The 18,181-nt window shown below is 42.2% G+C and overlaps 2 protein-coding genes across 2 annotated transcripts; one reads left to right on the plus strand and one right to left on the minus strand.

Moving 5' to 3' along the window:
• Positions 1–2,201: 2,201 nt before the first annotated feature.
• Positions 2,202–12,746, plus strand: kl (klotho). Its single transcript, XM_005928117.2, has 13 exons — positions 2,202–3,069; positions 4,458–4,888; positions 4,972–5,051; positions 5,176–5,338; positions 5,767–5,872; positions 7,011–7,160; positions 7,276–7,511; positions 8,019–8,214; positions 9,692–9,870; positions 9,972–10,079; positions 10,207–10,312; positions 10,469–10,595; positions 12,231–12,746. Exons 1-13 carry the CDS (start codon positions 2,350–2,352, stop codon positions 12,563–12,565), a joined length of 2,937 nt encoding a protein of 978 aa, XP_005928179.1. The 5' UTR covers positions 2,202–2,349; the 3' UTR covers positions 12,566–12,746.
• A 1,457-nt stretch (positions 12,747–14,203) lies between these two features.
• On the minus strand, positions 14,204–18,181 carry rfc3 (replication factor C (activator 1) 3). Its single transcript, XM_005928116.2, has 9 exons — positions 17,966–18,181; positions 16,284–16,421; positions 16,058–16,125; positions 15,803–15,900; positions 15,428–15,609; positions 15,172–15,308; positions 14,985–15,083; positions 14,831–14,900; positions 14,204–14,734 (listed from the first exon to the last, which is right to left on the minus strand). The coding sequence occupies exons 1-9, from the start codon at positions 18,050–18,052 to the stop codon at positions 14,543–14,545; spliced, it is 1,071 nt and encodes a 356-aa protein (XP_005928178.1). The 5' UTR covers positions 18,053–18,181; the 3' UTR covers positions 14,204–14,542.

Genomic DNA, 18,181 nt, shown 5'->3' on the forward strand with positions numbered 1-18,181 from the left:
TCTTCATTTCTTTGAGCACAGTAATCTAATGCATCTTACAGTAAACACCTTGTGAGGTGATGCTTTAAAACAAAACTGTGTAGTTTATGTATTAACGCCTTACACACTCAGACATGTGCAGGTAGGGTCTGCTAAGGATTTGTAACACGGCTGGTTTCAGGATCCATGGACTGACATCAGCAGATTTCAAGTTTTTAAGGAGATGCAAACAGATAAGTCAGTGTCCTTCTTAACTAAATTTTTAACCCAACATGAAGATTGCACTTTAAACTGCTGTCAGAGTGGACATCAAGCAGCATCAGATGTGGATTGTCTGTGTATTAAAATTATTTATTTGCAGAGAGTCAAAGCACACTCACGCTGTCCAGTCCAGTGTTTGTGCACTCTGAGGCTGCTAAGCGTCCAATGTTGCTCCTTTTCCTGTGTTGTTTATGAGGCAAGCTGTGCTCCTCGTTGCTTATGCACATGTACTTGAGTTTTGAACTTTTGCAGCGTAGCCCAGCTCAGTGGAAAAACACCCACACACCACAATCTGCCTTCGGGTTATGGTCCGTGCCAGGCCTTAATCACATACTGTTCGACTGCCGGCTGAGTCTGTTTCCCTGCATTAGATAAACCACCTGCCTTTCAAGGCAAATTCAATAAATGACAAGAGCATGCACTTCTGTCCCCCGCTGAGCTGAGCTGCACCGACGAGCAGCGACTACACGCTCATCTCCAACGTCCCTGTTCAAATGCACAGAGCTGAATGAGGAAAACAGTTTGTTAAAGGTGTGCACGCATTTCTTACCTCCCATTAGACTAACCAGTAATGAGGATAATGGTTGGTTTATTCTGTAAAGACCTCATTGGCCCAGTCTCAGTTCGAGTATGCACCAGCCTCCACATGACCTTAGCTGGATGAACAATTGAGGGTTGGAAGGAAGCAAAGAAGGAAAAAGCTGAAACTGAAAATCATTCTCACAGTATGGATCCGGCTTCATTTGATGTCACTAATCTGGATTTCAGCAGGTGAACTCTGAGCTTTTCCAAACGGTATCACAAACTAAATCTGTCACTTGTTAAAATTTTCATTAACTGGTCCAGACGGTCGTTTGAACACTCGCGTGTCAGGACAGTCAACATGAGACAAACTGTCCCCATACAAACTCTTCTCATACCATCTTTATAGAGCCTTTCTTTGATCAAGTTATACATTTCCTTACGAGATATGGTTTATGACTTCTTTTCATATTTGTTTACATTTGTAAAGATGAGGACAGAATTATTAAGACTGCAGACCAAGGTCCAAAGATACCCTCAATTTTATCTTATTTTACAAGCTGTGAGGATTACATAAGATAAAGCACATCATTGCACAGTGGTGGTTTGTGCCATGGCTCAATAAAACGAAATAAAGCTCTTATTGTGTGCAAACAGGAATAATAAATAATACATTCTTTCTAAAGAAAACAAGTATGATTAGAAATACTTTTGGACATATTTGTTTGCTGCCTTTATATTATTTAAACGATCTGCATTGAAATGTGATTGTGGCATTAGAACTGTATACAGAGTCTGGTGTAGGTTAACGAGGTCAGGTTAGATTTGGAGTGTCAGGCTGGAAGCTGCCAGCAGCACCAACAGACTCATGTCTCTTCACATATTTATGCAGCAGCTATATGGACCAAAATAGCCGACAGCAAGAGAGGCCTGAGTTTCCAAGCAACCCAGCTGAGAGCAGGAAGATAAGGAAGTGATGTGCTGCAGGGTACACTCAGTCTGCTGTTTGCATACATCTCCTCTTCACCCCCCTCTCTTTCTGTGTGGGGTCCTGAGTGAACCGGATCCGGTGAGAAATGTCGATGAGCTTTTATTGCGCTTGATATGTGACACCGGAATACAGTTATGAAATTATGTGCCAGCTGAGGATGCATAATAATAGGACCGTTACTGGGATTATATTAGGGGTGTTACACCTGGGCCACTCTCCTTTCCTGTGCTGTGAATACTTTATCACATCTAGACTAAAAAAGAAAAAAAAAAGCCAAACTGCGGCCTTGCTTGAACAGACAAAACAAGCATATTTAATGTATCCATGTCCCATCAGTTGTTGTTAAAACTAATGTGGTTAAGCAAAGGATTGGCCATTTGGGGCTCTTAACATCATGTTGTGCCTGGAGAGCTCGTTGCGTCAGGTGCTTTGGCTAATAATTGATAGATTTGGAGAGGCGGCGTGTGGTGGGTTCACAGCTGGCTGACTGCGCTCCACAGTCCCGTGTTTAGTGACTGAAAAGCTCCAAGCATGATTAAATAAGAGCCCCTTTAAGGGACAAAACTGGACATCCAAAGCCAGTATTGACGGCCACCATGAAGGCTTTGCTCACCTTCGTGACATTTCTTGGCTTCTTCACCCCCGTGACCGCAAAGTCTAACGCTGGCTTGAAAACCTGGGGTCGCTTCAATAAGCTGCCCTATCCGGCAGACAAGGCTTTCCTCTATGACACCTTCCCCAAGGACTTCATATGGGCGGTGGGCACGGCCGCGTACCAGGTGGAGGGCGCATTCGAAAAGGACGGGAAGGGGCTCTCCATTTGGGACACTTTTACGCGCGGCGGCACCCGAATGATCACCGGAGACGTGGGCAGCGACAGCTACCACAACATCAACGCTGACATCCGAGCCATTAAACAGCTCGGTGTCAGCCACTACAGATTTTCCCTGTCCTGGTCCAGGATTTTTCCCAACGGTACCCGTGGCAGTTACAACGAAATCGGCACCAACTACTACCGGACACTCATTAAGAAGCTGAAGGAGATCCGCGTGGAGCCGGTGGTCACGCTCTACCACTGGGACCTGCCAGACCACCTGCAGCAGACCCTCGGCGGATGGAGCAACCCGGAGCTCGTGGGGATTTTCAAAGACTACGCCGATTTCTGTTTCCAGGCTTTCGGGGATGACGTAAAGTACTGGATCACCATCGATAACCCCTTTGTGGTGGCGAGACACGGATATGGCACCGGAGTGGTGGCTCCCGGGATAAAGACCGACCCTGATCTTCCATTCCGGGTTGGACACAACCTACTCAAGGTGAGTCTATGTTGTTCCTGTGTGTATGTGTGTTTTTTTTAAAATATCTAAAATATGTGCTTACATTATTAAAACAACTTTAGTGAAGAGGATTTGAAGGGGTTTCTAAAATAAAGAAATTACCTGTTTTGCAAGTATCCTTTTGACTCTGTAGCCAATCCAATACTTAAAGCATCTTTACGTTACATTTTCTGCTCTCTGGGCCAGCTCTCCCATAAAAAGGACATTTTTAATGTCAATGAGACATTTTAGGATGATATAAAGTGATATAACTGTCACTTTACCAAAAACTGACTGGCACTTATGCCTTGTGAAGGGAATGTTCTTTCTCAAATTCACTTGATATCATTCAGGGGAGATATTTTTGACAGAGTACAGGCCAACAAATCTAAAAAATTTATAACACTTAAACTAAGATTGCCTGTAGTATTTATTGTAAATGACTTGTTTCCATCCAACCTGTCAGTCTGGGGCATAAAGAACACTTCTGTTAATGGGAAATGCATTTTAAAGCAAAAAAAAAGAAGAAGAAGAAGAAGAAAGCTACCGTAGATGTAGCAAATTTGATACAAATTAAAACTCATGTATGCCATTATTTCCCAGTTTAGTCTTTAAAGGGTTACAAAAGTCTTTTTAAAGCAAGGTCTAGCCAAGAAATTGCAACAAAAATATGGCATCACAGTACTATAAAGAAATTTAAATGGTCATAAAGGACTTGATTTATTATATTGCAGGTACAATCACACAGAGTCGTAAAGATACTTGCAAAACATGTCATTATTTTATATATAACGTCTTTGTAAATCCTGCTGACTACACGTTAGTTCACAAATAAGCAAAGCTATTGCAGACAATAACCTCACAGAAACAAACATCTTACTATGTTGATTGTTTTCTTAATTTTTCTCAGCACCATGAGTAACTCCTTATCATTGTCTGCCTGAGGATCTTTACCGACCTGCTGACAGCGAAGCTCGTAGCTTTGGCTTGCCATGCTTATTTGGATTTGGACTCTCTTAAAAATTATGTATATCTTTTTTTATGGTCTTGTTTACTGGACTGTAGAACGTTTCAAGATGCTTGAAATGTATGACTTACATGAAGACGAAGCTGGTGGAGCAATGACAAGTTTTTTTCTTTAAAACTGTTAATCTATAAACTCCATCATCGTGGATAACCTGATTGTGTAGGAACGAATATTTGATCGAGCTGCTCTCATGAGTAATAATGTATTTGTTTCTGGGCTGCTGTGAAAATAATAAATCTCAAGGCCTTATAATATTTAATATTATTAATGTTATATTTGTTTTGTGTCATCCTTCCCAGCATTTATGCCTACATCCCATCCACCCATCTCCCCTCTTTTTCTGTGCTTCTCCCTCCTCCAGGCTCACGCAGCTGCTTGGCATCTCTACGACCGCCACTACCGTCCACGACACCATGGCAAACTGTCCATGGCGCTGGCCTCTCACTGGATCAAGCCCAGCCGCACTCGCCTGGAAAGCCTGAGAGAATGTCAGTGCTCCCTGGACCACGTCCTGGGTTGGTTCGCCCGGCCACTGTTCATAGATGGGGACTACCCTCCCTGCATGAAGTCAAGGCTGGGCTCACGTCTGCCCTCCTTCACGCCGGAAGAAAGTGAACAGGTGAAAGGAACAGCTGACTTTTTTGCCCTCTCTCACGGAGCGGCGCTGAGCTTCCATCTGATCAACGACAGCCTCAAGTTTGGGCAGCAGGAGGATCTGGACCTGAGGATGCTGCTATACTGGGTCAACACGGAGTATGACAACCCCCCCATCTTTGTGGTGCAGAGTGGTTGGTAGGTGTAGACGCTCTGCTGATTGCACAGCACCTCTTTGATGCCACCTCATGTCTCTGTTGAACGTCTTGGTTTCCATGCAGGTACGTCCTCGGCAACACCAAGACAAAAGACCCAAAACACATGTACTACCTCAAGAGGTTCATCGCCGAGGCGCTAAAGTGTAAGTCCAGTGTCGTGCATTGACATTCTCATATCACCATAAGTGGTCATAAAAAAAATGGCAACCAATATCTTCACACTGAAACTAAATATGGGTCATCTGCGCTGTTGTGTTTGTAATCCAGCAATCGTCATAGATGGAGTGAACGTGATTGGATACACCGCCTGGTCTCTGATAGACGGCTTTGAGTGGCACAGGGAATACGGGATACGACGGGGGCTTTACCATGTGGACTTCAACACTCCTGACATGAAGAGGGAGCCAAAGACATCTGCCACCTTTTACAGGCATGTGTTCAGTTCTTATCATTTTGTGCAGGTATCTGTTGAATTCCTCCAACAGCAGAATAAGTTACTATGATAATAAAATGCTGTACAGCAGCACAGCAGAGCGATAAAGCTGATGAGCCACACCAACAACTCATTTCCACTACCTTCATGTAGTGGGAAAGAGTTGTTGAAGCTGGATTGAGAAGAGATTTAATGATCAGTAAGCACCAGTACCAAGAAATGGGATGTTTACTTTGAGATCATTGATGGAGAAGATGTAGAGAAGGTTAGACAGCACAACATATCTACAGTAACTGTTTCATCTTGGTTCAGTTAAGGACTCTTCTCTTTTTATATAAAAAAAAAAATCACAATTATGTCTTACAAACACAGTAAAGAGACACAATAAAGGAAGAAAGTTTGTGCCGCTGTCATCATTCCTACAGAAACGTCATCCAGAGCAACGGTTTCCCAGAACTTCCTGAGAACAGACCAGTACAAGGATCCTTCCCCTGTGATTTCGCCTGGGGTGTGTCAGCCAACTCAATCCAGGTGCTTGTGGGTGTTTGTGCATGTAAACTGAGCCCGGGAGGAGATGGTGTGTAGGCACTGCAGGGGGTTTTGTAGATGGATGCGGAAGTCATGGCGGGCCAGAGGTCGGATAATGAATGAAAGGCGATTAGAATGCTTGTAACACACCCAAAAAAGATTCCAGGTCTGACCAACAGTCTCAGCCGTGGGCAAAAAGATGATAGTCAATAAAATTCTAAAAGATAATTTATTGACACGATAATCAAAAGATAAAACAGTCCAGTGTCCCATTTGCGAATCAAGTAAAAACACACAGTCCCAAGGCCAGAGCCAGCTATGCCACAATGCCTGTTGCACTCCACGTGTTGACTTCAACAGGGGTTAGCACCACCCTGCAAGTAGATAGCCAGTGGTCACTACAGCCTCTGCAACTCCGCTGCCTTTAGGCTGTAGCATATAATAGGCCCTGGCCTGCACAGAGAGACAAAATGAAACACTCACTATATAACTCACAGTGCAAAACCCATCCATCCATCAGATTTCATTACATTACACACCTGCAGAGAGAGACAAAATGACACAGCAGTGTTTGTAGTGTGGGCTATAAGTAGACCAGTGTATCAGTGCAATCAGGTACACCTGCCTCTAATTAGTCCAGCCCCATTACAGCCATTGGCTCACCAAAAATGTGACACAACCACTCCCAACCCAGTGCAACTTCACACAATAATATGGAGCTGAATTAATACAGGTACATTCGTCTACCATGTTACATGCTTCCTTGGAGATGTCAACTCAAGAAAATATTAACTTAACTGTCTCAGCTTTGATTCAGGGACTCACAATAGAGCTGACAATGGACCTGTTTATCATTCTACCATCTGTGGGGCTGATATCTATAACATATTTAACATGACGGCTCTGTTGGACATTTTGAAGATTTATGCAGTGATTATAATATCTTATTTGAAAGTATTTCTCTTGCCCTGATCGAACTTGCATCGTGTGGATTACATTACTTCCAGCCTGCGTTTTCTATGGTGAAAGTCCAACTTAGAAACAGGGACAGTAATTAACCCTCTCTTAATCATAAACCACATGAACCCACAGAGTCATCCTGCAAAACTGCTTTGATCGTTTTGCATCGTTATTCGCACAGGTGGAGACCACGCCCACCCAGTTTGCAGACCCAAATGTTTACCTCTGGAACATCTCCAACAACGGAGAGCTGCTGAAGCTGGAGGGCTTCAGCGCACCGCCTCTACATCGAACCCCACACTGTGCCGATTACGCCACCATCCGCCAGCAGGTTGGCCATTTTACCCACCTGCCACCTGTTTTGGCTCTTTTTTGGGAACAGCATGTAAAGGTTTGAGGGAGGTTTCTTAGTTTCAGTGTGTATCCCTCCTCCTTCTCCTCCCTAGGTGGAAGAAATCAGGCAGATCGGAGTAAACCACTTCCACTTCTCCCTCAACTGGTCAGCTCTGGTGCCTACAGGGGATGTGGCTCATCCTAACACCACCCTGCTGGGGTACTATCGCTGTTTCTCACGTCAGCTGCTCCAGGCTAATGTCACACCTGTGGTCACTCTTTGGCACCACACCCGCCAGCGCAGCAGCCTGCCGGCCCCGCTGGATACTGCCAACAAGTGGCTGAACAGGTCAGATAGAGCGCTTATATAAACACCGTTTGAGCTTGAAAATTTGCTCTGAATACAGAACAAATACACCTTAATTTCTATGAGTCATGGTTTATCACAGCTTACAGTAATGGGCAGAGTGGTGTGATATAAAAGCAAACATGCGGCGATGTTTCCAGGAACAGTGTGTCCATGTTTTCACCTGCGTGATCGCTGACTGCTCCGTGTTTTCTCTTCCTGTAATAAAGAGATACTAAAACCAGCAATCCCAATATTTGAAAGTCTGATGTGCTGGCATTTTTAACTCCATTAGTGACATCTGACGTTGTTTTTAAAGTAGAATGATAGCCACCATTATTATTTTTTGAAATCACATGTAAGTGCCTGAATGTTGTCACTGTGCAAAAGTCTTGAGCCACAGTATATACTTATACTGTGTATATACTTATTTTTTATTAGATATATCAGAGCAGCAAGATTACTTCCATTTCAGTTTCTTAATGTAGATATTGTTTTCCCTTGTAACAGTAAGACTCCAGAGGCCTTTGCAGACTATGCCAGGCTTTGCTACAGAGAGCTAGGGGCCTATGTGAAGATATGGATTACCCTGAACGAACCAAACGATGAGATGGTGAGCTACCCGGAGGGCCATGAGATGCTGCGGGCTCACGCGCTGGCCTGGCATGCTTACGACCGCGAGTTCAGATATGCACAGGGAGGAAAGGTCAGTGAAGTGCTGGTTCTGTGTGGACCAGGGGCGGATCTAGAGAAGCTTTCTTAGGGTGTCATGAAGGTGGCAAAGAAATCAAATGGGGTGGCAAAATCAAAGCCTTTCCCCCCCCAAACACATATGCAGGTGGTTACATATGGTTAGAATGATTCAGTAAGCATACACGTTTTTCATATAAATATAGTCTATAACTTAATTATTGTCTGTAGCCCACATAATTACACACTTTAGTTACATAAAACATGTGAGTTTTGATGTTATGTACTGTATAGCGTGTATAATAAATAAATATGTAGCCCAATAAGTATAAAATCTAGAAAGCTACACAACATGGGGCGGTTCGTTTACAAAAACAAGTCTAACTTAAGTTTCACACTGTTTTTTGTTAGAAAACAATCACATAGTTACAGCTTAAATTACACAAAATGTCAGAAATCTGCACTGTGATGAACAAAAATTTAAACCTAATTTTTCATGATTTGTTAGATTAACCCACTGAGGTCTGAAATCCAAAGGCCATTTTTGACTCCTTTTGAGTTTACGTTTCACCCTCAGATTGTTTCATTTTATTTTTTCCCCCTTGCCTTGTTTGGTATCTTTTCAGCTCAAATGAATTTAGTTATTTTTTTCACTGACATACTGCATTAGTACTACTATTACTATTAATAGTACTATTACTGATCTGAAATCACACAAAGAACTTAAAATCCTAGTAGTATTTTTTTTACTGTAAAAACCCCCACAGACATGTTGAGTACATTTTTATAACTTGAATTGCAAATATAAATTCTGTATATGTTTACAAAATGTACAGCTATTTATCTAAAAATGCAGCCAATACACCTGCCAGGTTTGTTTTTTTTTTCATTTTCTGCAACCATTTAAAAATATTACTAAAACTAAAATGAGAGAACAATCAGGTTTCGCAGTAAGATGCCCCACAAATGACGTGTGCCGGTGAAAAAAAGTTTAAAATAGTCATGTGATTTGGAGGTGCAGCGTGTCCGTGGACCACAGAGGGTTAATAACACTCACCTTCCTTCCATTTCCAGAGTGCAACATCCAACCACCTGTGTAAAAGCCAAAATTCCCATGGTGTTGTTCAAAATGTGCTCTGGCACAATCATAAGCATCGCTTGCTACTAAAAACAAGAAAAAAGCCGGTCCTGCTATGGGCTGAACCATTTATTAATGGTGGTGGGGGGGACGGGACACTATCCAATATATTCAGTTTTAGCATTTATATTCACTGTTGACTGTAACTACACTCAAACTGTTAATGCTATCTTATTTTCATAAACAACACTGTCATATGTAAAACTGGGGTGGCACTTGGGGTGGCAAGGGATCATTTTAGGGTGGCACTTGCCACCCCGTGTCACCCTTCTAGATCCGCCCCTGGTGTGGACACCAGGAGAAAGAAATAGTCTCAGATGCTCACCTGAACTTGGCATGCTTTGTGTAATATCAGGTGTCTCTGGCTTTGCATATGGACTGGGTGGAGCCGGCATTTTCATTCAGCCGAAAAGACGTGGAGCCGGCAAAAAGGGTTTTAGACTTCTGCGTCGGCTGGTTCGCAGAGCCAATCTTTGGCAGTGGGGACTATCCTGTGGGGATGAGGAGCTGGCTGCGGCAGCTGAACTCACTCGAGTACAAATCCTTCATTCACAGTGTGGTACAGATTTAAAGCCTTGTGTGTAATATTAAGTGTACGCAGTTAAATTTTAGTTATATTTTATGTGCTTCCACAGACTGCCAGTTTTCAAGAAGGACGACAGACAGCTGGTTAAAGGGACGTATGACTTCTTTGCCATCAGCCACTTCAGTACCAAGCTTGTGACTCACGCCAAGGAAGACTCGTACGACCTCACTCCTCTGGACACTCCACTCTGTTTTAATATGACTTCAACACTATCCAGGCTCATCAGAAATTATTTATTAACTAATAGGAAGTTCTTTAGTCACTCTTATTTTCTACATCTACAGATACACCTACACAGCAATGCTTGAAGTCCAACATATGATTGATACCACGTGGATCATGTCCCCAAGACCTGTCGTGCCCTGGGGACTGAGGAAAGCCCTCAACTGGGTAAGACTGTTGTGATGGTTGTGGTGTGCAACCATCTGTTTCCCTTTGCAGTTATGTGTTTTTATACTGAGTGGATGAAAACTTTCAGGTCAGATGTTGTTTCAGTGTAATAGCAGCATAAGAGGCTCTATTTTTTATTTTTTTTTGCTCTGTAAGGTGAAAGAGCACTACAGCGACGTGCCCGTCTACGTGATGGCTAACGGGGTCCAGGAAGATTCGGCCCGCTTCAAGGACAGCCTGAGAGTTTACTACCTGTACAACTATATCAACGAGGCACTTAAAGGTGAGACTTTTTTGTGGATTAATGTCATGCAACTTGTGTACAATCCTGTAGAGATAAAGTCTTCTCCCCTCTGTGGCCTCAATGCAGTTTAATTATTAGACAGCTATTTAGGTCACTGATCCCAGCTCAGTCAGCTGACTTGGACCCACGTAACTGCAAACACAAATATCAACAGAGATGCACGCACAGTCCACGCTGAAGTTTTGAGTCAGGTCCCTGCCCTTGTAAAGCTTACTGTGTTACACCAAAGGATGATATCTTGTAGTGTTGCTGGAGCCACATTAAGTTTATTATTAGTCATTTTTTTAAGAAAAGCGATGGGAGAGACATTTTCACATGCACTTTGACTTTTGCCAAAGTACAGGAAATAACAAGAGCACTCAGACAGCGCAGCTCCACCCGAAGAGAAAGAGCTATACTTAAACTTTGTTTTATTCTGATGTCAGCATTGGTAATATGAATGTTGTACTGAAAAATAATGTCTTAAAGAGCTCAAACACACAAAGTGCTTATGTCCTCCAATCACTAATATGTTGCTTTAAAGTTTGGAGATAACCATGGAAACTAAGGGTTTTTCCTCATTTTTGTGACCCTGATTTGACCTATGACCTCGAAGAATTCTATAATAAAATGGTGTATTTAATTATCTTTACCCTTATGACTGGAGCAGAACTGGTTAAAATCTTTGGCTTCTATAAGATGTAAAAACTTTTAAAAGATATATTAAGATATATTCATGCAGGGTGTGGTTTTGCAAAACCTTATGGAGTGACATAAGGTGACATAAAAAAGTGCGCTCTACTGCTCTCACTTTGTCGTTTGATATGAAATATTGCTCAAGAGGGTTTGTCAAAATTATTTTTCAAGATCATTTGACCTTGGGCGTCAACAGTGAAGGTCGATGTCAATTGCTTAGCCCACCTAGGCTGGAGGTTATAGCTAGAAATGTTTCTTTACTTCACTTGGTTGGACAGCTGTTATCTCAGGCTGTAAGGAGAGCATTTGTAGGTAACTTATTCTTAATACGGCGACAGCATCTATGCTTATTTGGTCTTTTTCAAAGTAGTTTATATACACAGGTTAGAGCAGTTTTTATTAAGCTCTTGAAGCGCAAAAGTAGAGCAATATCTAGCTGCATATGTTTGAGTTAATGAATTATAGAATAACTGTAGTATTTATGTGTTGTTGGCTGTATAGGGCATTAATGTTTTATTTACTTTTATTCATACTGAATATCTGAGGTTGCAGAAGACTGGGTGGTAGAGAAAGATGACCGGGAAAGTACAGCTAAGGTGCTGAGGTTCCTCTCTTGGATAGGGTGCCAAGAGAGGAACTGTGGTACTCCACAAGAAAGTCAGGAGCAGCAGAGAAGTGTGTGAGGTAGGTGAAGGACATGTATGAGGACAGCGAGACAGACAGGTTTAAGGTGGGGGTGGGATTAGGTCAGAGATTGACTAAGTTTATTCTTTTCTCCTGTCACTCAAGAGGAAAAGACAAAGACCTCAGAGAAGATTTATGGAGGCTTGTAAGAGCTTGAGATAGAGTCAGATGATCTGTTGTGGTGACCCCTAAAGGAAGCAACCAAAAGAAGACTCAATACCTAACATGCTGCCTTTCCTCCTCTGTCCTCCACAGCATACACTCTGGATGGTGTAAACCTGAAGGGTTACTTTGCCTATGCCCTGAACGATCAGAGAGACCCGGGGTTCGGCTTGTATGGCCAAGTCTACGAGGAAGTCATTGTCAAAGCCTCTCTTTCCAACTATCGCAACATCATCGAGCATAACGGCTTCCCGATTCAAGGAGCAGAGCCACAGCTGTGTCCCAGTTTGGCACCGCCCTGCCGTAGCTGCCACGTTCTGAGCAAGAGTCCTGTGATGGGCTTCTTGATTCTGGTAGGTTCAGGGGTGCTGATCACCCTGGGCCTCATTATTTACTATACAGCCAAGAGACACAAGGAATGTTACTGATGGCAGGAGCTGCTTCGACCCAAAGTGTGCTTGCAGCAGTGCAGTCTGTTCAGACTGTAATAGTTTGGATTTGATGCTAAAGGAGGTCTGATTTAAGACATGCTGCAATCAGCCTCACATTTTAGGCTTTATATGTCACTAAGTAATGCTGGTGTTAATAAAACATCTCTATTTTAGATAACCTTACGTCTCCAATACGTCTATTTGTTTTCATTGTATGGAGAGAGTGCAGAGGATTAACAAGTTCACAAATAACGGTCTGTCCAGGGTGACACATTCTTTCTCCAAGACGAGTAGTAAATAAACAAAATTAAGCAAATGCTACAAGAACTAAGAAGTGGCTGAAAGAGAATCACAAATGAAGCTGCGCAGACATGTTAGAGTTGGGATCAAAGGTCTGACAGTCACAAAATTAATTTTGATTCGCAGGACACAAACCGCATTCATTCCACCTCTAAGGTACTTTGAGTTTAACAAGAAAGATTACAGGACAGTGAGCTTTTAAAAGACATGTAATTATTTATTTGGACACTTAACAAAAAGTGTAAATTAAGCTCTATAATTCAGCTTTTTTTGTATTATTTTGGCCATTTTTGTTATTGCAAGTGAATCTCTGTGTGTCCTGAAGTAATGTGGTTAGAGCCCACAGTTATATAATTACATACCTGCAGCACACGTGCTTTGGCTCACCCTGGAAACATGTTGCATTACGTCCTTGTTGGCCCATGTTCCAGCTGCCCTTACATACAGTACGTGCAGCTGTGAAAAAGAAAGTTTTCACAGGAGTCTATGCAGTCCTGTGAAAAACCAAGCACACACTACACTCTAAGTGCACTTCCACAGGAATAAAGTAGGTTGCAAGAGTAACTCCTCTATAAAAGCAGAAATTTTGAGTTTGCTGCTCTGGAGCACTAAGCTGTGCGTTTACATGTGTACAGTTTTCCCAGGAGTGGCCTACAGCTCAGACTCATAGGCCTCAGTTAGCAGGTTAAAAGGAACATGGCAGCACAGCTCATGTTTGCAAAGATGCATCTGAACAAACCACAAGACTTCTGGAACAATTTTCTTTCGACAGGAAAAACAAAAATGCAGATGTTGGTCATACTGCACAGCATTACTTTTAACAAAAGCCAATTAGCGTATCAGCACAAACACCTCATACCAACTAGTGGAGGGCTGATGATCTGGGCTCGTTTTGCAGCCACAGGACCGTGAAGTGGCCACAAACTCCTCTGTATGCCAAAGTATTCTGGTGAAATTAGGACAAGCAATAGGACAACGATCCCAAACACAGCAACAAATTTACAACAGAGAGGCTGAAAAAAGAAAATAAAGTGCTCCAATGACCCAAAGTCCACACTGAGGCCCGATGAAAATGGTGTGGAGGGACCTTCAGCGAGCTGTGCATACATGAATGAATGTATCACCCATCTGTAATTGTATTCACCCTAGTTTGGGCAATCTTGTTATCCATTTACTACAGGCTGACTCATCCTGAAATATGATGCGTTACATCCCCCTTTGCTCATACGTACCATGCATCAATATCTCGATTTCAGATAAAAAAAAAAAAAAAAGCTCAGTGTTTATTATAATCATTATAGATTTGGTCACATCCATATAGCATACAGATCAGAATATCTGTAATCAAAGCAATTTATTGTTTTGTTCAGTACAATGTGAATTTTTTCCCTCCTCCCGGGGTGGTCATCACACCACCCCTATTAGTAGTTTACACGACTACACAGAGAGATCAAAGTTTACTAACAGCGTTTAGCGCTGAGGGTTTTGGGCAACTACGCATAAAGCCAGAAACTGTAAGACTTATTGTGGAGTAAACTGTGTCAGCATCACCACAATGCCTAAAAAGAACAGAAGCCTGTCTCAAGTCCAGTGAAAGTTGTGGAGGCAACAAAGAAACGCAGCTGTTAAACTCCTGACCAGAAAAATATCGGTCTATTTAAAGTCCATTTAAAGTCAAAACATCATCGCATCCAGACCATCTTCCATGAACTTCTTGTAGATGGCCATGAACTTGGCAGTGAACGCCTCCAGGTGGTAGATGGCTTTGCTCCCCAGCTGTAGTCTGTGCTCATAATAGGCTGCAATGTGAGCCACCTCCGTCTTCAGCTGCCCATCACAGTTATTAAGCAACTCTTTCACGAGACACTATTAGAGGAATGAACAAGGACATTTTTACAGCCTCTTCATTAAAGACAACCACAAACTGCACTTTCACAGGAGATAACGTGAAGTAAACGATACCTTCATGATAATCTCAGGAGGGATGCAGTGGGTCAGGAGCTCATACAGTCTGGCTCGGACCTCCAACAACCTGGAACAAACACGGGTGGGAATTTTCATCAAAGTATCTCCACAAGTTTGATCTCTAACAGAACCAACTCTCTGTCACATGTACCTTTGAGGACTCTGCTGGCTGACGATGGCATTAGCCGTTTCTCTAAGATAAACCTCCCAGTCTGTCTCCGGGACGTCTTGGTCCACTGAGAATGGATACCTGTGAATAATAAGATATGCTAAATAAGTATGTGTTTAGCTTTAATTCCAACATAAGAAAGAAAATAGTAAGTTTTGCCACAACTTACTGCTGCACTCGGCAGGCCTCGCACATCAAAAGCGCTTTACGGAGGTTGCGACCAGATTTCTCGCTGATTTGCTTGGCCAGCTCAGCTGGGAGGACGAGACCCTCCTTTTTACAGACGGACGTAAGAACATTACAAACCTTAAAAAACAAGAATACAGCAGAGAAAAAGGGAAAAAGTTACTTTAATGAACAAAAACACAAGTTCCAAATAATGTAGATTAGTAAGAGCACGCCAAAAGACACCAAATTCGTCTCACCTCTTCTGTGCTCGGCAGAGGAACTCTAATCGCCAGACAACGGCTCCTAATTGGCCCGATGACTTTGGATGTAGAGGTGGAGCAGAGGATGAGTCTGCAGGTGGCCATGTACTTTTCCATCGTCCGACGCAAAGCGTGCTGGGCATCCTTCGTCAGTCTGTCCACCTCTGTTAGCAACACCACTGAGAAAAAGAAAAAAAATAAGGGTGCCAATTGCTAAATAAGTGACAGGTAGATGCTGTGACTTCACAGAGCTAAATGGTAAATAGGTGAAATGAGTTCACAGATAAAACATAATCCCGCAAGTCTACATTTTTAGTCTTAACGGTTAAGTCTTCATACATTTGACTACAGGCTAAATTAGCACACTTCTACCTTTGAAGTCTCTCTGTGTGCTCGACTGGATTTGCTGAGACTGTGCCACAGTTTTGATCAGCTCTTGAATCACCACGCGGTCCTGGTTCCCCGCATCACTGTACAGCACAGAACAGAAATACAATAAACAAACATTATAGCTGAAGCAAAAAGGCATTTTATAGCAACTATAGTTGTCACATGTACTGGAGGGAAAAAGTAAAGCAGTTCCCTGAGATACAGGAGTGCAACTATCAAGTAAGAAAATCTCCTCACCTTGGATTTACTTCCAAGTGATAGTTGCTGGCTATGGTGTTAATCTCAATTTTCTTCTTTGAGGGAGCCTGCAGACAAAAACCACAAACAACTAAATCTTTAAGTTGTAAGTCTAAAAAGTTGAAGATTGATCAGAGATGTGACTCTAAATACAGCATGTGAAAGGTGTATTTTACAGAAGTTATTCGCTTGGGGAGAGTGATTGTTTAATTATTTTCCCTCTTACCACAATGGTCTGGTGCTCAATGCGAAGCTTTTCCACCCCAGGACCGTAGAGCTCCCTCAGCAGACACATGATGCGAGTCTTCTTGCCTGCACCTGATGGACCGTACACCAACAAGTGTGGGAAGTCACCACCCTGAACCTGAAACATTAACACAAAATTTGTAGTTTTTCTTTCTTTTTTCCTTGTGTTTGAAGTTTTTTTTTTTTTAAAGAATCAGACATTATATCTTTGCTTTTAAATATTACCAACATTGCGTTATGTTGCCAATGAGAGCAACACTGCTCTGCATGCAAAGAAAATGTGACAACTGTTATTAAACTTTACTTTTCATTATCTACACTATATTATATACCTTTTTAATATTACTTTTTCTTAGCTGTTCTTGTTCAGGAGTTTACGTCAACTCATGCATTATCAAGGTCATGTCATGGTTATTTTGGGATTTTGTTTCTCCAGCGTAAAAAAGTTGTGCAGTATACATCTTAAATGACCAAAACACAAGACAACAACCCAAAAAACAAGAATTGGGTGAACAAGTTTAAATTTATTTTATTGATGGTGCTGAAGGTTAACTTCAGACCTATTAACTTCTCATTAGTTATCACGGTCGACTACAACTGGTAGTTTCTCTTTGCCAGCATAGAAAGGATTTGTTTGACAGCACTCATTGGACTGACCAATACTCAGAACAATGTAAAATGCCAAAGTCAGTAATTGAAGATGTGCCAGTGGTAGCGGTACACTGCACAGAGTGGATGGAATAATGGAGAAGGGGGACTACATCCAAAATCTAGATGGTTGAAACTTGGACAAAATTGGGTGCTGTAACAGGACAGTCATCCTAAAAATAAACCAAAGCTGGTTTGGAAAAGCAGGCTAAACTACTAAAAGCTCCTGGCTAAACTGAACCCTTTTGTGGACTATGCTTAAAAGCCGGATCCATGCTAGAAATCAACCAATTTAAATGAACTCTTCAGAGATGAGAGAAAATCTAAAATAAATTCAAACTTTTACAACCAATTATTTTTAAAGTCATAAAAGATATGCACCATGCAATCATTCCAACTTGGAAGAACAATAGTTTGGATGGATGGAATGATTAAAAGCTCAATATTACCATTACACTCATGACCAAGACGTCAGTGGATTAAATTTTCTCACCAAAACTGTATGTTTAAAAACACCATTTTCAAGCATTGACATGAATGGAATAAGAAACACAAAAAGTATGAATAGTACCGCCTAAACGATGAACATATGTGAACAAGCACTTCAAAAACACAAGTTGTGTGTGCACAATACTCTGTCTAGGAAAGGATGGTGTGTGTGATGTGTATACAGAAAGTGTGAGAGGATGAGATCATCTTTAAGCGGATGTAAAATGGCATTTGCTCCATCAGATATAGGGATCTATTTTCCCTCTTGGTCAATACTGTGAGGTTCTGGCTCCATTATAGTGTCAAAGTGGAACAAGTTGCACATAGCTAGTAACGTCCACGATAGCATGAACGGGGTTGTTTTACAAGCTGTACACAAAAACCTCTTAACCAGCTCAGTAAATCCCCCCACAATTGTCTTGCAAAGCTAAACTTGTCGATCATGCCAGCTCACATGCAGCATTATTTACGACGCTACCGCCAATCTGAATAAACAGCCATCATGGAGGAGCTTATTTCTCTTACCAGGTTTTTGAGCTGAGCCGCCTGCTCTTTATGAAAGTCCAGTTTCCCGAGGGACGACGGACGATATTTGTCCACCCACAAACTCATTCTGCTATGGATTCAGTAAAACGTTACAGTCGTCCGTGTTGACAGCAGACACACTCTCCACTTGCTAATCTCCCGCGAAATGTTATTCACACAGCAACCCGCGCGACTGGTTCCTGCTCGGCTACGGAG

The sequence above is a fragment of the Haplochromis burtoni genome, unplaced genomic scaffold, assembly GCF_018398535.1.
Source record: "Haplochromis burtoni strain Fernald_Lab_line unplaced genomic scaffold, NCSU_Asbu1 Contig_109, whole genome shotgun sequence".
Classification (NCBI taxonomy): domain Eukaryota; kingdom Metazoa; phylum Chordata; class Actinopteri; order Cichliformes; family Cichlidae; genus Haplochromis; species Haplochromis burtoni.